The 19,636-nt window shown below is 39.5% G+C and overlaps 3 protein-coding genes and 1 pseudogene across 3 annotated transcripts; 2 read left to right on the top strand and 2 right to left on the bottom strand.

Annotated features, from left to right (window-relative positions):
* Nucleotides 1–268: 268 nt before the first annotated feature.
* On the top strand, nt 269–4,698 carry LOC103851200 (receptor-like cytosolic serine/threonine-protein kinase RBK2). The gene is made up of 9 exons (XM_009128042.3): nt 269–1,832; nt 1,988–2,079; nt 2,167–2,592; nt 2,808–3,059; nt 3,160–3,314; nt 3,411–3,490; nt 3,591–3,726; nt 4,125–4,274; nt 4,366–4,698. Exons 1-9 carry the CDS (start codon nt 1,765–1,767, stop codon nt 4,546–4,548), a joined length of 1,542 nt encoding a protein of 513 aa, XP_009126290.1. The 5' UTR covers nt 269–1,764; the 3' UTR covers nt 4,549–4,698.
* A 191-nt stretch (nt 4,699–4,889) lies between these two features.
* LOC103851199 (probable prolyl 4-hydroxylase 4) lies at nt 4,890–6,523 on the top strand. The gene is made up of 7 exons (XM_009128041.3): nt 4,890–5,125; nt 5,207–5,264; nt 5,345–5,449; nt 5,551–5,608; nt 5,681–5,856; nt 5,926–5,995; nt 6,078–6,523. Exons 1-7 carry the CDS (start codon nt 5,001–5,003, stop codon nt 6,371–6,373), a joined length of 888 nt encoding a protein of 295 aa, XP_009126289.1. The 5' UTR covers nt 4,890–5,000; the 3' UTR covers nt 6,374–6,523.
* Nucleotides 6,524–6,656: 133 nt separating this feature from the next.
* LOC103851256 lies at nt 6,657–8,278 on the bottom strand (annotated as a pseudogene).
* A 5,301-nt stretch (nt 8,279–13,579) lies between these two features.
* Nucleotides 13,580–18,426, bottom strand: LOC103851198 (squamosa promoter-binding-like protein 7). The gene is made up of 10 exons (XM_009128039.3): nt 17,741–18,426; nt 16,796–16,968; nt 16,458–16,684; nt 16,305–16,379; nt 16,094–16,201; nt 15,712–15,829; nt 15,451–15,586; nt 15,113–15,266; nt 14,473–15,030; nt 13,580–14,256 (listed from the first exon to the last, which is right to left on the bottom strand). The coding sequence occupies exons 1-10, from the start codon at nt 18,235–18,237 to the stop codon at nt 13,957–13,959; spliced, it is 2,346 nt and encodes a 781-aa protein (XP_009126287.1). The 5' UTR covers nt 18,238–18,426; the 3' UTR covers nt 13,580–13,956.
* Between the last annotated feature and the right edge of the window lie 1,210 nt (nt 18,427–19,636).

The raw sequence follows: 19,636 nt of genomic DNA, 5'->3' as shown, positions 1-19,636 counted from the left end.
AAAAATGCTCCAATAGTACTCTATTTCTCACTCTATAATAGAGTGAAAAATAAATTTACTCCAAATATAAAGTAATTTTTTTTTTTTGTTCATCCCTCTATAATCTACTTTAAAATAGAGTACCATTGGAGCAAATTCAAACTCTATTATAGAGTTACTCTATTTTAGAGTAAAAAATAGAGTAAACCATTAGAGATGGTCTTAGCAAACATGTCTCAGTCAGGAATTAGCATTAATGATATATGTTACGCCTGTTGCTGATGTTAACAAGTTCGGTAAAATTATAGCACTGGTGTCATCTTCATAATTTTTGAAAAGTAAAATCTAGTAGAAATGTAAAACTCATGGTTAGCACAACAAAGGCCGACCATAACATGGATTCAGACCTAATACTGTGCATGTTTAAGTAATTTAGACTATTCAAAAATACTAAACAACAAAGATATTTACATGCTCAAGCCACGCTTTTGCTAATTGACCTTCTAAAAAGAAAATTAATATATAGTTAAAGTTAATAATCGCGCATGTAAACTCTTTATCACCCTAACATACTAAAATACAATTTGCACGTGACAATAATCGGCTAAAAGTAAAACCCAAACTTTATTATTATGCCTAGCAAAATGTAACTCGTTTTGTCCCTAAGATATTCTTAGCAGTGGAAGCCACTCCACTATATGAAACTTTACTTTTGTAAACGATTGATCTAAGTAAATCGTTTTCCCCTTAAAAACCACCACTTAATCAATTAATAAACAATCAAACAATTTTCAAAGATATCTAGAGAAGGCTGAAGTAAATGAACATGTATCTCAGAGTTAAGAAGCTTATCTGCTCACCTATTCCTTTCCCACCACAAGATTCATGTTCCAGTAACCTAAACAAGTAGCATACAATATTAAACGATGTGTAGCTTTTAGAAGAAATATGTAAAAGGTCCTTCGCTATAAGAAGTAGCATTCCATTAAAAAAAATTAGCATTTCACTAAAAGGATTCAAATGAGAGCAAAAAAAAAAAAAAAGATACCCCTCGGAAGTCGAACCAAGTCTTCTGAAAAAAATATCATTGCTGTATAAGAAGTTAAGAACTAAGAAGCCACTAATCAGTGCTTCCTAATCATGTGTGGCTTTTCCTCATCTCTGTCGTTTCTCCCTTCTCCTTACATTGCATTCCTTCAAAGCTTGAACGTCGTTGGAACGAATCACAAACAACAAAAGGTTACCAACACTATCCGGAGCCTTAGGCCCATAAAAGAAGCTTTGATACAAATAAGTGGTCAACATGTAGTTAAGTCAAAGCTTATAATGTTACAACAGTATTTGTGTCTTTCTCTAATGACTTCAGGTCCACTAACCTTTGTCGGGTTGTCCGGAAACGGACTGTGTCCCATGGCGTTAACCCAGCAACGTGGGAGCTGTCACATCCACATAAACAATGGTTTCCTTCTGAATGTATCGGAAAATGGTAGTAAATTTTTTCACTTTCATATTGACTTTAATTAGAAAGTTGAGATTGGACAATACATTAGTCTGTTACTCTAAATTTAGGTTTTAAAATATTGATCAAATTATTGAGAATATTCTCTGGGAATTTTCTATTTAGAAAATAATTTTTTTTTATTTCATCTAAAATTAAGAAAGAAGAGGCGGATTTTCAGTTATAACAAAAGAGAAGATGAGGTGTAATAAAAGAGAACCAATGATCATGTCTTCCGTTACTTCCTCTCTTCTCTTTCCTTAATCTCATTTTCTGTCTCCAATTCCATGGAAGGCGTTCGAGACTCCTCAGAAACTCTAGCTTCCACGACAACGTCTTCTCCGTCTCCCTCCGAGTAATTTCCTTTCTTTATTTTTCTTTTGACAAAACATATAGAGACATATGTTTTTAATGTTGCTCGGAGAAATAAGATTTGCAAACCATTGCACGTGAACCTTGTCTTGCAAGTAATCTGAAAATAATTTCTCAATTTTGCATGTGATCTCGCAGCGATGTAAACGTTGAGAATCGTGGAAAACAATCAACTCCTCTCTCAACAAGAAGATCTCGAGCTGGCTTCTCTGATTCTTTCTCTTCTCATGGTAAAATAATTAAAAAAAATTCTTTTGACTTTTGAGATTGTTCTTGGCTAAACAATTTCATGAAAATTTTACCATCATTCTATCCAGATGAAGAACAAATAGCAACCTTCTGCGCTAACAAATCAGAATCAGACGATGATTTACTAAGCAACATAGAATCTGAAACACTATCATCTTCCGTGTTGAGCACGTCAGACACATCATCATCAGAAGCTAATCATCATCCCCACCATCGCCGTCATCATCATTCGCATGTAGGTCCTACCAACGGACACTGGAGAGGTTTCCACCGTTTACTCAAGAAAGGATCATCAGCGATGCCATTCAATACATTCTCACATCTCAAAGGAGTCCCTAAACTAACCAGACGCAAGAGCAAACGCATAAAAGACAACATGGTCCCTGTTCTACCTGCTGCTGCTCTTGACACTGATGACTTGTTCCTTTTCAAACCTTCCTGGAAAAATTATTCCCTCCAAGATATTCAAACCGCTACAAATGGCTATAGCCCTGGTTAGAAAATCTTACTTCTTTTTTTTTTATCAAAAGAAAATCTTACTTTTAAAATCTTTTTTAAATACATTTTGTATGTTATTTTGTTAAAGAATCTTTTTTTGTAAAAATCTTTGTTACATTTTGTATGTTATTTTGTTACTTCTGAGAATCTTTGTTACATTTTTTCTATATATGGAATAATGTGACATGAATATTGTGGATATTTATGGTAGAGAATCTGATCGGAGAAGGAGGATATGCGGAGGTATACAAAGGAGAGATGGCAGATGGGCAAATAGTAGCCGTAAAGAAACTGACTAGAGGTTCTGCTGAAGAGATGACGATGGATTATTTGTCAGAACTAGGGATCATAGTTCATGTAGATCATCCAAACATTGCTAAGCTTATTGGATATTGTGTTGAAGGAGGGATGCATCTTGTTCTTGAGCTATCTCCTAATGGAAGCCTCGCTTCTTTGCTATACGGTGAACAACTTCTTCATATTTGATGTTTTCAAAGCAATCTTGTCTGACATTCATTTGATGATTCAAAAAACTAACTAGGATTTTTATAACATTTTTGTAGAGGCAAAAGATAAACTGAGTTGGAGCATAAGATACAAAGTGGCGATGGGAACAGCTGAGGGACTGTACTATCTCCATGAAGGTTGTCAAAGAAGGATCATTCATAAAGACATCAAAGCTTCTAACATCCTTCTCACTGAGAACTTTGAGGCTCAGGTAATGATTATTAAGATAAATCTAAGATATAGTCTTTCGAACTTATGATTATGAAACAAGAATGAACTCAAACCATATCCTAATTTTCTTTATTAGATATCTGATTTTGGGCTAGCGAAATGGCTACCAGACCAATGGACTCACCATACTGTATCCAAAGTGGAAGGAACATTCGGGTTTGAAATCTCTCATTGATGTAGATCATATATACATGGATTCACTTATCTCTTGTACTTTTTAAATCTCACATAATCTCTTATGTGTTTCATACATCAGTTACCTTCCGCCAGAGTTCTTCATGCACGGAATTGTAGACGAGAAAACAGATGTATATGCTTTCGGTGTACTGCTTCTTGAGCTCATTACTGGTAAACAAGCCATCGACAGCTCACAACATAGCGTTGTCATGTGGGTATGTGATGTGCAACCCTCTCTTAAACCCTATAGCTAGATAGAGCCCTTATCTCATACGTACTTGAGATGGATCTTGGTCACAGAACCAATGTGAGTAGATTGTTAGACCGTCTCTAATGATAGTATGTTAAGTCTCATACATTTCCACAAACCAAAAAAAAATGTTATAAAAAGGTGATCAAAAAGTTGAGAAATTCATCCAAAATTTCTATTTATAAATTTTAAGTAGATTTTTCAACTTTTTGTAATACTTGGATTTTTTAAAATATGAGAGACTTACATGAGATTCTCCTTATTGTAAACTTAAATGAAATATGAGAGACTTCCATGAGATTTCTTATTAATAATCCATTTCTTTGTGAAAAGTACTAACATGGACTATCTATGTTCTTGTAGGCCAAGCCAATGATCAAAGAGAACAAGATCAAAGAACTTGTTGATCCGATTTTGGGAGATGACTATGACCTAGAAGAGTTGGACCGTCTTGTCTCCATAGCGTCCTTGTGTATACATCAAACCTCCATGAACCGGCCTCACATGAGCCAGGCATGCATAACAAAAAACATTCACACTTTTCTTTAGCAAAAGTGACTAACATAGTCACACATATATAATAATTTATGATACATATACACAGGTTGTGGAGATTCTGAAGGGAGACAAGTGCAGCTTAGATAAGCTAAAAGAAGGAGAAAACTCAAAACTGCAGAGGACATACTCAGAAGAACTATTGGATAACGAAGAATACAACTCAACAAAATATTTGAACGACATTAATCGACACATGGAGACTGTTCTCGGAACATCTAACGACTCTTGAAACATCTTACTTGTTAAGTTACAAAGAGAATGATTTCACTTATTGCATATGGTATTTGATGATGTTGTGTTCTTCCTTATTTGACTAATTGTTTGTTAAATGTTATTCTATTTGTTCTATATGTTTATTACTAAAATATATAATCTCAAATTTGAAAAATGTTCAATACAAAAAATCAAATACAACACTAGTATAAGATGGTCATTTCACAGCAAAGACAAGGCATAATTACATTATCTGAAATTGAATGGAGCTGGACCGGGCATACGCAAGATCCGGTACGGTACAATTTGGTTCGGTACGGTATAACAACATTCTAAAAACCTGACATGCAAAACTGTTTTGTCGTTATTACAAGAGCATAAATAAACTACGAGATCAATGTCTTTTCTTAGTTCCGTCTTCTCTTTCCTCGTACCGACCCTCGTTCATTCTAGATCTAATCAACTACGATGTCGATGTCTCATAATGTATTGTTATTGTTCTTGGCTATCATCATCTTCTCCGTCCTGATTCAATCTTCCACTAGCGCCATTGTTAACCCTTCCAGAGTCAAGCAGGTTTCATCGAAACCCAGGTTTGCCCTCGAGTGATCTTTGGGAAAGTTTGAACCTTTCAATGATGAATCGGAGAATTATATGGTTTTTCTTTGTTTCAGGGCGTTTGTGTATGAAGGGTTCCTCACGGAATTGGAATGTGATCATATCGTTTCGCTTGTGAGTTTCTCTTCATTTCATCTTTAGCTTTAATTTGGAAACTTTGTCTGGTTCTAAATTTCGATTTGGTCGGTAAAAAGGCAAAAGCGAGCCTCAAGAGATCAGCTGTCGCTGATAATGATAGTGGAGAGAGCAAGCTCAGCGAGGTTCGAACCAGCTCTGGCACCTTTATCCCCAAAGCAAAGGTTCAATCTTTCTCTCTCTCTCTCTCTCTTTGCTTCCCTTCCTTGATTCTTCTTACTTGTCTTTATGTGAAGTTGTATCTTTTCTCTCTGTTTGATCACAGGATCCCATTGTTGCCGGTATAGAAGACAAGATCTCCACTTGGACATTTCTTCCTAAAGGTACAACAACTGCTAACCAAAAAATCTTATAAACTTGACAAGATGAAGTCATTTGGTTTCTGTTTGTGACAGAGAATGGAGAAGACATTCAGGTATTGAGATACGAGCACGGTCAAAAATACGATGCTCACTTCGACTACTTCCATGACAAAGTCAACATTGTCCGTGGTGGACACCGCATAGCAACGGTTCTCATGTACCTATCTAATGTCACAAGAGGTGGAGAAACCGTCTTCCCCAATGCAGAGGTCAGATGAAGTTATTGTATTGGTTCGTTTGTTCTCTCTTTACATAAACATCTGTTTTTGTTTTTGTAGGTACCTTCTCGTCGGGTACTATCTGAGAACCAAGAAGACCTTTCTGATTGTGCCAAGAAAGGAATTGCCGGTAAGAAACCAAAACAAAACAAAACAAGACTTTTGGTTTGTGTGTGTGTGTGTTTTATTGGTGTAACGTTTTTTTTTATCAGTGAAACCAAGGAAAGGGGATGCTTTGTTGTTCTTCAACCTCCGCCCTGACGCAATCCCTGACCCGTTGAGCCTTCACGGTGGATGTCCTGTGATCGAAGGAGAGAAATGGTCAGCGACTAAGTGGATCCACGTGGACTCATTTGACAAGATTGTGACGCCCGGTGGAAACTGCACGGATATGAACGAGAGCTGTGAGAGATGGGCGGTGCTTGGGGAATGCACGAAGAACCCAGAGTACATGGTTGGTTCTGCTGAGCTTCCTGGCTATTGCAGGCGAAGCTGTAAGGCTTGTTAGACTTTGTTTCTCGTACCCTCTTCTAAAACTCTATGTCGATGTCTCTTGTAGAGTTGTTATCGTTGGTGAACTTATTCTAACTGGAATATGTATAACTACAACAGTTACCTCGAGAGAATAATATGTAAACACATATACTTAGGCCATGCATCTAGATGTAAATATTTGTTCATTTGGACACAGTTGCATCAGCTCTAAATGCTGAATCTGGAAACAAAATACACAACATAAAAAAAAAAAATTGATATTTGAGATGAAACAAAAGTACAGTTTGGATGTAGCATTTCCATCTCAAAATCTAAAAGTTTTAAATATCTTTCAATATAAATAGAAAAACAACTAGTTTATATTAATTATTAATATTAGATATTTTCTTTACAAAAATCTTGAAATTGAGTTTTCTTTTAAAACTGCAAAATCATGTTTTTTCTGTTAAAATTGCTAAATAATATTTTTCCGCCAAAACCAGAGAATAACATGTAAGCACATATACTTACTCAGATCCTTTATTGGTTATGTGATCCATTTCTTCTTTCTAAGCGTTCTGCTAGGTGGTGTGGTCTGTTTCTTTCTTCTGAGTGTTCTGCTAGGTGATGTGATCCATTTCTTTCTTTGTTCTTCAAAGCTTCCTATGACTGCAGATTGTCTCTTGTCATTGAGATTTGAAGCGAAACTCTCATAGCAGCCTCTTGAATCGATGCTTTCGAGTATCTTTACTCGTCTTCCATGCAGTTTATCAATCAATATCTGACCGTCTTTCGATTCAGACCCTTCTGCGATCACTTTAACTTGCTCATCTCGTAGTTTTGGCTTCAACACAGCATGGTCTCCTCCCAAGACCATTGCTCCAAGAACCTCTCCTAAGAACATTCCCTGGAACAACAGTTAAGTGTTTGTTTAAAAACCAGAGAATATTAAACCGTTAGGAAGCGGAAGACTAGAGAGATTTCTACCACATGCTTGTAGCTCCTGTGATCCTGATGAAGAGCATGTAGTCTAGCGAGTAACTGGTGCACGAATTGAGATTCAGGTGTTCTATCAGTAGAGTTGAGACTGTTGAGCATCATCTCAAAAGAGGTCAAGTTGCGTTGGGTGGCTAGAGGGATGATTGTGATGTTTAGACCGGATTCAAGAACAGTCTTAGCTGCTAAAGGATCAAGAAACATGTTAAATTCAGCGTATGCATTTGAAGGAACAGTGAATATGTTCCCTCTGTCTGATTTGTTAATGTTTATGTCCTCCCACAATGTTAACTTCCTGCAAATTTACATAAAAGTTCTCTTAACTAAAGATCTTCAAACGAGAGAAAGTAACAGAAGATTCTCACCTTGATAAGTGAGGTTAAGTTTTTATCTGATGAGATGATCTTGGCTAAGCTAGTCAATGGTCCATTGGTTAGTACAGTGATCTTAGACACTTCACTAACGGATTTGGTCACATGTTGCCAAACTTCAAGTGCCAAAGGTTGTCTAAGTCCAGGACTATCAGTGTTACTCGGAGCTCCATGTGCCACTGAGGTCTCTGCAATGTATCTGAGAAACAGTGTTAGTAAATAAATATGTAGAGAGACCTTAGCACCTAATGTGTATCATATATATAACGACATAGACTACTCTATTTATTACAGTGCATATTTAAGTACCTACGAGCGCTTCTTGGGAGGTCACGAGCGAGGCCATAGAGAGTGTCGGAATCAAGAAAACCGCCACAGCCTTGAGGAATGGCCTTGGCATACAAGCAATCTCCAACGGATGGAGATGTTGGGTCAGACTGGTTTAATGCTAGCATGTCCCCTAGACCTACTGGTATGTCGTCACGTCCCATCATATGAAGCAGATCATAGACCACATCTATAGTCGCTGCGTTAGCCCAACCGGTAGGGCTGACAATAATTGCCTGTAAATTTCAAAAGTGATGAGAGAGTTACTTGTGTAACAAGAAATATGTAGAGAGACCTTAGCACCTAATGTGTATCATATATGTGTATCAAAACACTCGTCTTTATTCTATCGTTAGCGGGAACCACATACCTTAAGTACCAAACCAAAAACACCAAAACATATACCAAAGTGATAATGACATTTTGATGACTAATCCATCACTAAATTAAAATTTGAGCATTATTTCCTTTTCATTTGGATTTTACCACAAAAAAAAATGAAGGTGGATGATTCATTGCATGTTAGCACACGTATATCTTTGAGTCTTTCCTGCTTTTTTTTTTTGAACAACTGAATATATTAGAACTTAAAAACTGAAACAAATGAAGGTTTAGACCCAAAGGCTAGCCCATAACAAAGCAAGAAGGAAACGGATGGGCCTTAAGGGCCACTTTAGCTAGATAGTCTGCCTCTCTGTTCTGGGAACGGGAGATATGCAGAAATTGGATGCGATCAAAGTTTGCTGAGAGATGCTTGATATCCTGAAGAACACCATAGATCTCCTTGATCTGACTTTGGGTTGAGATTGCTCTGATGAGCGTTGCGCAATCGGAGTGAAACGAAACTGACTTCTTCCCTAGACTTAGGGCTTCTTTGATTCCTTGTCTGAGCGCCAGCGATTCCGCCATGAGGGGGGAAGCCACATTGTCTATGATCTGGGATCCTGGAGGAGAGTTGGTCCCTAGATCGTTGGTGAAATGCCAAGCGATACCTGCTCGGTTGGAGGAGGCATCCCACGCTGCGTCTACGAAGCAAGAGGGGTATGATTGGATTCCTGGTATTTGTCGTCGGCTTGGAGCTTGGGGGAATACTTGGTTTCTCTTCAATTGATCGGTGCTCTGAGCTAGGTCCCATTCAAGTGCAGCTGCAAGCCCTTTTGTCGCTATTTCGAGTGGTTGAGCCGTTTTATCATCGAAAATCAGCTTGTTTCTTGCCGTCCATAGTGACCAGCAGATCCACGGGAGCACTGGTGATCTGATGCCTGTAGGAGGGAGACAGAGGGCGCTTCGGAATTGCCCCATATAGGATTCAAAAGTCTCTGCATCAGCTAGGTGAACTGATGAGTTGAGAGGAATGTGGCGCCATACTTCTTTGGCAAAGGGGCACTGGAAGAATATATGGGTAGCTGATTCCTCTTTCTTACAGCGGGGGCAAGCAGCAGCATTGATCATACCTCGACGTTGGAGTTCTGATCCTAGAGGTAAAGCTCCCTGTATAATCGACCATAAGAAAAGCTTAAGTTTTGGCGCTGTTTTGATTGACCACACATCTTTCAGCCAGTCGAATTCCAGGTTAGGAGGAGGATTTGAGGTTCTCTGTTGCAGGTGTGTGTGTGCATTGAGCTGGGTTTTAGAGTTGTAACCCGACTTAGTGGAGTAGACACCAGACTCAAGGGGGAGCCACACGTAAATATCCTCTGCACCTTCCTTGCTTGGCTTAAGACACTGGATCTGCTTTGTAAAGTCTGGTAAGAACTTATCGATCTTATCCTTGTTCCACTGAAGGTCATCCGTTAGTAGATCAGAAACTCTGAGGTCCAGTCCCGCCTCTTGTACTGGTCCATAGGGCTTTAATGGGGCTTGGAGTGAGATCCACGGATCCTTCCAGAGTCTAGTGTTCTGACCATTGCCAATTGCTCTTCCTAGGTGTTCTTGGAGTAGGTCTCTACCGTGCAAAATGCTCCTCCATCCATGCGAGCAAACTGCTGGGGTCTGTACATCCAGGAAGCTTTTCTTATGGCAATACTTCCCGGTGAGTACTCTAGCTAGAAGGCAGTGTGGTGATGTTAATATTCTCCAAGCTACTTTTGCAAGTAACGCTTGATTAAACCGTTGGATATCTCGCAACCCAAGACCTCCTGCCTTTTTTGGTCGTGTAAGTTTTCCCCATGCTACCCAGCACATGTTCTTCTTGTCAGGAGATTTGTCCCACCAGAAACGCGTTAATGATGATTGGATTCTGTTGCAGAGGCTCTGGGGTAGTATGAAGCAAGACATTGCATAGGTTGGGATAGCTGTAAGGACCGCTTTGAGCATGGTGAGCTTGCCTGCTCTCGAGAGGAAGCGTGTTGACCAGTTCGCAGCTCTCTGTCGGATTCTATCAACTATCGAGGTAAATAAATCCTTCTTTTTTCTTCCGAAATGCTCTGGTAGGCCTAGATATTTACCCATCCCACCCTCCTTTTGGATCCCCAATAAGTCTTTTGCTGCTTGTTTTACCTCAGGGGGTGTTTTTGATGAGAAGTTGATTGCAGATTTGGCAATATTAACCTTTTGACCTGATACACTTTCATAATCTCGCAGTATCCGTAGTAAGGCTAGGCAGCTTTCTGAAGTTGAGTTGCAGAAAATCATTGTATCGTCAGCAAAAAGTAGATGATTGACTCGGGGGCAGCCTCTAGCAACTCGAACTCCCCGCATTGATCCTTCTAACTCCGCTTTTCTGCAAAGGCCTGAGAGGACCTCTCCGCATAGGATGAACAAGTACGGCGAGATCGGATCTCCTTGCCTGATTCCACGGTGAGGTTTGACCAGACCATAGACTGAATCATTTATCAGATAGGAGTAGGAAACCGATGTGATACACTGCATGATCCAATTGATCCATTTTTCATGAAAACCTAGGCGTTTCATTACTTGAGCTATGAACTCCCATTCCACTCTGTCGTAGGCCTTTGACATATCCATCTTGACTGCCATTGCACACTGTTTTTTAGCTTGTGAAGTCTTGAGAAATTGCAGTACCTCATGCGTAATTAGAACATTATCTGTTATTGCCCTTCCAGGAATAAAAGCGGATTGGTTCTCTGAGATTATGGAGCAAAGTATGGGTTTCAGGCGCAAGGATAGGAGCTTAGAGATGACTTTATAGTACACATTGCACAAAGCTATAGGTCGGTATTCATCCACTCTTTTCGCTCCTAATGTCTTAGGGATCAGCCTAACATGAGTCACATTCAATGTTGGTGACAATACGCCCGTGGAGAAGAACTCTTGGATCTCAGTGATGATCGATTGGCCGATGGTCTCCCAATTTGAGTGGAAGAAACTTGCTGAGAACCCGTCAGGCCCGGGAGCCTTATCTGCGTGGATTGCAAAGAGTGCTTCTTTTATTTCAGCCGGTGATGGGTCTCTGGTAAGCAGCTCGTTCCATTCCTGAGTTACACAGGGCTTGAGCGCTTGGGAGATCGTTGAAGAAATTTCTCCTCTTTGATTTGCAGTGAAGAGGTTGTCATAGTAGGAACAGACTAACGCTGAGATTTGGTCTTCTTCATAGACAGGTATGCCATCCTTATTCTCCATAACCGTTAGCCTGTTTCTTGCCTTTCGCGTCTTTGTCACTGCATGGAAATAGCCAGAGTTTGAGTCTCCTAGAGTTAGCCAAAGAAGTCGACTTCTCTGTTTCCAGTATGCTTCTTCTGAATTATAAGCTTTTAGGATGAGTTTATTGATATCTTGGATCCTGTCCTCATCTGGGTCGTCCTTAGTCATCTGATCATCAAGCTCTACTCGTAGATTCTCAATGGTTTGTTTGCTATTTTCCTGGAACAGCTTGCACCATTTACAAATTGCTCTGCGGACTAAGACGAGTCTAGCCTCTACTCCAAGGTAAGTACAGTTTTGCCAGATCTCCGCTACCAATTCTTTAATCTCTTTTTGATCTTTTAGGCGTCTGTCATAGCGGAATAAGTTATGGCCTTTCTTTCTTGTTGTATCCAGGTAGGAGAGGATAGGGCGGTGATCAGATCCCTCGAATTTAAGATATTGACAGCGGCAGGAGGGGAAGAGCTCCATCCATTCTGGGTTGCTCATAGCTCTGTCGAGGCGACATCTAACAAGGTGTGCACCTCTTTTACCCCTCCAAGAGAAAGGGTTACCAGAATGTTTGAGATCAAACAGGTCATTTTCAGATAGGAATGTTCTGAAGGCTCCAAAGGTGCCTTCTGCTCTCTCTGGTCCTCCTTTTTTCTCACTATTATCTTGCAGTTCATTGAAATCCCCTGTTAAGAACCAAGGTTCCTTTAGGTTAGCATGTAGAGTAGTTAGCTCGTTCCAGACTGCATTACGTTTTGTGTGATCAGGTTCTCCGTAAAGAAAGGTAGTCAGGAAGCTCTTTCCTTTGGAACTGATTCTCGTTTCAATGAAGTTGTCTGTCGTAGAAAGGACAGTAAGATCAATGTCTTTTTTCCAACTGAGAATCAGACCACCACCGCCGGGGCTATGGGGGGGAACTATGCAGTTATTTTCCTCTTTCAGCCAGGGGAGTTCCTTCCTAATCATCTCTTCTGAGTTCTTTGTTTCCATTAGGAACACTATGTCAGGAGACTTCCTTTTCCGAAGCTCCTTCAGACGCTGGACTGTTATGGGGTTCCCCAACCCACAACAGTTCCAGCTCAGAACGACTAAGGAGCCTGGGGAGGGGGAACCCGAAAATCCATTTTCTTCTTCGACATAGCTGGAATTAGTTGGATAGGTGGGTTCTTTGGGTTCTCTGATGCCTTGTTACCCGACTTTGAAGCTTCCCCGCGAGTACGTCCTTTGTTTGGTACATCATTCTTTTGTTTTTTGTTAGCTCCTGGTGAGTGAAGAATTTGTGATAATCTTCTTTTCTTTGTGCTGGCTCCTCGCAGGACATTAGTTCCGCTTCGTGGTGATCTTGCTTTATGATGTCGCACCGTTCTTTCCCTTACTTTGTTTTGGAAGTCATTAAGAGTTTCTTCCTCCTGCAGCTCAGGGATTAACTGTTGTTGCAGAGGAGATGTTTCCGTCGTCTCAGGGGGGCTAACAATAATTGATCTAATGCGTGCAGGGTGTTCTCTGACTTCTTGCACCCGGAGAGTGTTAATTTGGGCAGGTTCAACACTATAAGGTGGGTCAAAGCCTAGATCTTCTTCTTCTCTTGGGATGGGGGTGAAGATTTGGTCTTGACGTAGTCCCATAAGAGACCCCTCTCCCGGTGGGCTTATTGAATGCCATGTTTAAGATTTAGCACACGTATATTTGGAAGCTTTATCAATCAAATGAGTCCAAAGAGTAGCCAGGAAGCATATACATTCAATCAAATCTTTGAGTGGTTATAAGTATTTTTGTGTTGCTCTCTCTCAACTTGGTGGCGTGTTCCATTTCTTCCTTTGTTCTTCAAAGCGCAGATTGGTTCACATCATCGAGTCTAGAAGCAAAACTCCTAAAGTAGCCTCTTAAATCTACTCTTTCGAGAATCTCCATTTGTTTTCAACAAAGTTTATCGATCAATATCTGACCATATCTTGAAGCAGAACAAATGTATATAAGACTAAATTACGATTATTATTTGTCCAAGAATCATTTTTAGACCAAAAACAAACATTACACAGTCAGCTAAAGCAAACCCCATTATATATAACACTATTCTATGAGGAAAAATAAGATCACTGAGCAGACCATTTCTTGTTATTACAGTTGAAGCACCACCACCAGTCATTAAGAAATTGGGAAGAAGATGAACACAGAGAAAGAGCAAGGAAAACTCATCTGATCTGCGAAGCTGTAGCTGAGCCCTGTTGAAAGCTGAGACAAGCTTTTTTAAAACAGCTCCCTTCAAGCTTTCTTTGATGAACACACTTTCACGGGGTTAATATGAGAGTCTCTGCCATTGAACTTTGTATCAAAGTTTGTGCGCCAATCTCGCTCGGATCGCCACTGCAAACTGTGTGACCTTGTTTGGATGGTAGATAACCGCACAGACCGCAAAGCAGACAACGAATGTAGTGATTAAGAAAGCAGTTTGACGGGACCTGATTGTTTGGGCAGAGTGTATTGGTATACAGGACTTCCTCGGCCAGTCTCCTTTGTCACTTACGTTCATGACAACCTCTTTCTTTAAAAGAGGATCCGTTTCATTAACGCCAGTATCTGGTGAAGCCGCTTGTATCCTCTCCTTACAATCTAATCCTGCTTCCGGATCCTGTAAACACAAAGGGGAGGGAATGTTAGTATGCAAAACCACTTAAAAGAGTAAGATTTTGCGCAGAATCCATTAATGTATCTTCATAAGGATATCACAAAGCACACAACTAACTACCAGTACTGGAGCAAGAATCCAAATGTGTAAGACAAGTGAAGATTGTGTGCCAAGTCCAGTTTATATCAAATAAGGGAAATAAGATGTTAGTGAGAATACCTGATTGAAGTTTAATGTTCTTGATGGTTTGTCTTTATGAAAACTGCTCTCACAACAGCACGCTGATGTAACTGGATTCACCTTTGAATCTTCATCGCTCTGCTGCTTTCTGGCTAGATTCATATTCTCATGTAGAAGCCTCACGTCGCAGTCACATTTACTGTGAATGAGACTGCCTGGATCCATTTTCTTCACCAAAGTTTCCAGATTGTGCAGTATGTTTCCTAAGATTGAGGGCGAGTTACTACTTTGTTTCAAATAATTCAACACTCGGTTGTATCGTTTTATCTGACATCGGTTCACGGTTAGTTCAGTGCATTCTGCAGAGGGCACCTTCACTGACCATGCAATATCTAACAAGAGGCCAGTAAAGGTGCTTTGCCTCTCTTTGAAATCCCTGCAACGGCAAGTCAAAGAACAATAGCATGCGGTAACGTCTTGCTCCTCTGGAAAGAGTGTAGCATTGAACTTCTGCTCTATTAGTTTCATTTCAGAACAAATAGCTTTGTCTCCAATTATTAGAGGTATGAAATTCGATAGGCCAGATTCGTTTTCAACCTACAAAAGGATTAGAGGAGGACCATATTATTTTCAGAAGCAAAGCTACTTGTAAGAAGGTATATTTTCAACAAATGGATACCTCGACAAATGCAGGGCCAAAGAGATTAGGGTCAGAATTCACAATAGTTATCCTGTACAACTTGTTACTACAAGAACGCTTCCCATCCTGGTCCGGTGCAGGTACAACAGAATAGTTATGTGGTAAGTACTTCCCAGAAAAAGACACAAGAAACCTGCAATGTAAGCATTATCATGTTATTCTTTCCTATCCAGGTCATCGCAGTGGTCACATGCCCAAGAAACGTAACCAACACATGATGAGTTCTTGAAATATAGTTCCATCATATAATAACTGACAGACTAAAACATGCCAGAGAAGCACGAAGCATAGATCAAAACAAGGGCTGATACCCATACCGGCATTTGGGTTGCACAAGGTTAAGTCCACAAACAATGAGTTCCATTGGTTTTCCAGCTTCAAAACATGTTGGATACACAAACTGAAGTTTCGGTGACTCTAATTTTACATCAACTCTTTTTAAAGTTGTTCCACCTGTCAAAACCAAAACATATAAGAATAAACTTACACTAATAATGTCTGACTCACAAGATTATGCGTATTTAGTATGATAGGGAATAAGAAAAACAGAGGAAAAAAAGTAAAGCACATCATCTTGCCTTTCAAAAGACGGAATATCATGTTATTCAAATATACAGTCATCGAGCCTCTTCCAAATAGCATCTTTCCAGGTTTAAGAATAAATTCATCAAGATATGCCACCGGATCTTTAGACAACTGCTCAAAGGAAGGAAACGCTTATTACGGTGAAAAGTCAAAGAGAGGATTCACAAGCTTCCAGATAATGCACACTTTTCAGAAACAAAAGAGTGACATGACACAAAAACCCGTAAGAACTTTAATGTGTATATAGTACTTAAGAGGGAAAAATGTGCACAGAAACTAGAGCACCTTTAGAAAATAGGTGAAAATAAACGATTTTTATGTTGTGTTATGGCATCAAGAACATGAAAACGATAAGTAAAAGATAATAGTATGTACCTTCGCCCACATAATCTCTGGCATTGCAATAAAGACAGTCAAAATTGTACATCCTGGGCGGATATAGCCCTCCAGCTCAACAGGCATGGTCGCCAACCATTGGAATATCTGCAAATTCAATTGATCACACGAAAATTAGTTCTTTGAGATGTCGAAAAGGGTAAACATAGTCTCTGAAGACTAAACTGTAATGTAAAATTCTTGAGTATACTTGATGACGTAGTCTCCGTGGGAACTCTGCTGGATTCCAGTCGTAGAGCTTAAAAGAGATCCGTCCTGTAGGGCACTACAAGGAAATGGAGAAAAGTTAGTTCATAAAGCACATATAAGTTTTTGATGTAAGAATGGCTGAAGAGAAACCCACCACAGTTGAGTAAGCACTTTTGTTGTCACCACTAGAAGGTGAAGGTTCAAACTTTGTGTCATTCATTCCTTCATCTGGTTGAGCTTCACCCGAACCTGTAACAGGGACAAAGTTGTCTGCGTTGATGCTATGAGGAAAGGGTACAGAACCCTGAGTGGGAATATTCCGATCTTCAGAAATCAATGAAGCCTCTTGTTCCACTCTCTGATCACTAGAGCATGTATTATCTGCTTGAAGTTTAATAACATATTCAATAGGATTCAGCTTAAAATTCCAAGAGAACTCAAGCATTAACAAAGAAACCACATGATGAGATGATTTGTGCTGTTCAGGTATACCTTTGCCATCATCAACATCAATTACACTGTTATCATTCTGTGATAACACTTGCTGTTGCTTAGAAGCAACTCCTCCTTTATCTACAGGTTTCCTTTTTCGCCTGTTATTGTGACGCTCTAGCTTTCTCCTACAGCTTCGTTTTCCCTCATCAAAGTCCGGGAGCACGTGGAACCTGACATATGGTTTACTCACTGTAAGCATGGAACCAGCATCGATACCACCAAAAAAGTGATAAAAATCCCCGCTAATAATATTGACTACTGAACCGGTTCAGCTCAGCTTAGTGCAAAACAAAGAGAGTTGGATAATGATATATCTGAAATCTGTGGAATCATTCAAACAGATCAACTGCCTCTCCCCAAGTTATCTAATGGTAAATTGCCCCCAATATGAATAAAAAACACAAATCCACTATCCAACCAAAAACACCCATCTCTCCTTATTTCTCTTCCTATCTCTCTCTAACCTTTCACTAAAAATCTAATTACCTTTTTTGTTAAGCCTTTATCTAATATCTTCTTTTTTTGAATACCAAGAGGTTAGGGGTAGAAACCCGTAATCCCCCAGGCTAGAAACCACATGTAATATTAGTTTCGTCCCAGCAATCACTTGAACTAGGACTAACTAAGAGCATCTCTAACTCCACTACAAAAAAAACTGAAAAAAAAACTGCAAAATGGAGTGGAAAATGTAGTCATAAACAAACAAATGGAGTGGAAAATGCAGTTTGTTCACGACTGCATTTTCTACTCCATTTTGCAGTTTTTTTTTGGTTGGAGATGCTATAAAGATAGATTCATAATCCAATCAAACAGACAAGACAACAGGAATCAATCAAGATCCTGAAGACTCCATGTTGATAATCAACTCTATTGTATGTATCTATTAAGCCATAGGATCAAATCTCAAAGCCTAGAAAAAAAAAAGCAATAAAAGAACATTACTTTCCACACTGTTGACAGTATCTCTTATCCACTCCCTCAAGCACCACGGAGCTAGCGTTAGCACACGCAAGACAAACCCTATGCCTTTTATGATACCCTTTGAGCTCACTTATATCCACTTCACAACCCGGAACCTGACACCTAACCACACCCGACCCGCCTCGAACCCGCTTCCTCTTCGGCAGCTCAGCCTCCTCCAGCTTCTGATCGAGCTCCGGACACGAGCACGGAACCATCCCTTGCACGAAATTGGAACAGAGCAGCCTCGGGTCACGCTTCCTGACCCGATCCGAGCCCGAGCCCGATTCATCGGGAGAAGGATAGGATTCAGATTGCGTCGTAATCATCGCCGGAGGAAGGGGAGAGAAGAGTAGACGGTCGTCGTCTGCGGCGAAGTCAAGGAGATCTCCCCAATCCCACGTGGCGGAGGATGGATCGTCGTCGAGCAATGCCGGCGGTTGGATATCCATCTCCGGCGGTGGTGGCGGTTGCGACATAGAAGATTGTATATCTGATGATGCGTTCGTCTTCGAATCGTTTAAGGACCCATCGGTTGTTGAGGAAGTTGGTGATTTTGGTTGAAGGTTTTGGGTTAAATTGCAAACTAGTCCTTAAAATCTGGGAAAAGGCATTTTCTAAGGCAAAATAAAATAAATTATCGCAACTACTCTACATTTTTTTATGAACGTGAACTCGTTGAATTTATATACATTCGTGATTAGTTTCAAGGATCGTGCTGTAATAGTTTATTTCACATATTATTTTCCTTTTTGGGTGCTTAAATTTTGATATAATTTACAAAAACTGAGTTTTTATTTAATATACAGCAAAATAATAAAATTTCTAATGTAAAATAAAATAATTTATCTAAACTAGTGTACAGTTTTTTTATGAACATGAACTTGTTGAACTAATAAACGCAATCATGATTAGTTTTAATCGTGCTGTAATAGTTTATTCATATATTATTCCCCTTTTTTGGTGCTTAACTTTTGACATATTCTTTGTGACACAATAGTATATGACTGTGATTAACTTTAACCTACACTTTTTAAAAGCTAAAATGAGGTTAAATTTTATCTGTCTGTGTCTGATTTTATATTATCCCCCGCCCCCCCCCCCCACCCCCCCCCCCCCCCCACAATTAGAGCACATTTTTCAGTGACACAATTTCGCTAAAATATATTTTTGTGTCAAAAAAATCACAATGGGTAAGATATGTAATTTTGAAGGTATATAGGGGAAGATAGGGTAATTTTTAGTTTATTATTTAGTTGTCTGATTTCAGTGGTACTAATTTAGAAAGGGTATGGATCATTAGTGACACAAAACCATATATCATTATTTTTTTTGTCAAAATTGAAGAATACCGTTTTTATACAAATTAGTAAATCGTTGTAGTTGTGTCCCAAACCAAATGCAAAAACACATTGAAAACAAAATAATTATATTAATTAAAATAAGTTAAAATAAGATTAGTGAAAACAAGTTTAAAAGGTTTTATAAACTTGATTGAGGGTAAGGATTGTGTGAGCCAGGTAGGAGTGTTGGGGCGTGACAAGCACGCGTTACATTAGTTTAAAAAACTTAGAGAGAGAAGTTGAGTGCAAGCTACGCGAGTTTGAGGAAACCGATGGTTCATCAGTCGTTATCGAAAACGACGTCGGAGCAGTGTTATTTGGGACGTGAGCTCTCTCTTTTTTTCTTTCTTCTCCAAGAATAATGGTAGAACTTGGCTTGGTTCCAAGTCAAACACCATAGGAATGTCGACACGTACCTCCACTTCCCATGTGATAACTACTGTATAGCAATAATACATGTCTAGTGATTGGGTGGGTGTGGTACGAGAATATGTGCTGAAAAATTGAGAGATTAGCCCTGTTCTTGTTAGGGCCA

The sequence above is a fragment of the Brassica rapa genome, chromosome A02 (genome assembly GCF_000309985.2).
Source record: "Brassica rapa cultivar Chiifu-401-42 chromosome A02, CAAS_Brap_v3.01, whole genome shotgun sequence".
Lineage (NCBI taxonomy): Eukaryota > Viridiplantae > Streptophyta > Magnoliopsida > Brassicales > Brassicaceae > Brassica > Brassica rapa.
The sequence above is the reverse complement of the archived record's forward strand: the minus strand, read 5'-3'. Positions and strand labels throughout refer to the sequence as shown.

Excerpts from the sequence above, each read along its gene's own strand:
- LOC103851199 (XM_009128041.3), top strand. The coding sequence starts at position 5,001 with ATGTCGATGTCTCATAATGTATTGTTATTGTTCTTGGCTATCATCATC. Across the intron at positions 5,265-5,344 it reads GTGATCATATCGTTTCGCTT|GCAAAAGCGAGCCTCAAGAG; the intron begins GTGAGTTTCTCT and ends GTCGGTAAAAAG. Across the intron at positions 5,996-6,077 it reads TGCCAAGAAAGGAATTGCCG|TGAAACCAAGGAAAGGGGAT; the intron begins GTAAGAAACCAA and ends TTTTTTTATCAG.
- LOC103851200 (XM_009128042.3), top strand. The coding sequence starts at position 1,765 with ATGGAAGGCGTTCGAGACTCCTCAGAAACTCTAGCTTCCACGACAACG. Across the intron at positions 1,833-1,987 it reads TCTTCTCCGTCTCCCTCCGA|CGATGTAAACGTTGAGAATC; the intron begins GTAATTTCCTTT and ends GTGATCTCGCAG. Across the intron at positions 3,727-4,124 it reads AACATAGCGTTGTCATGTGG|GCCAAGCCAATGATCAAAGA; the intron begins GTATGTGATGTG and ends ATGTTCTTGTAG.
- LOC103851198 (XM_009128039.3), bottom strand. The coding sequence starts at position 18,237 with ATGTCGCAACCGCCACCACCGCCGGAGATGGATATCCAACCGCCGGCA. Across the intron at positions 16,969-17,740 it reads TACTGTCAACAGTGTGGAAA|GTTCCACGTGCTCCCGGACT; the intron begins GTAATGTTCTTT and ends ACCATATGTCAG. Across the intron at positions 15,830-16,093 it reads CAGAGATTATGTGGGCGAAG|TTGTCTAAAGATCCGGTGGC; the intron begins GTACATACTATT and ends TCCTTTGAGCAG.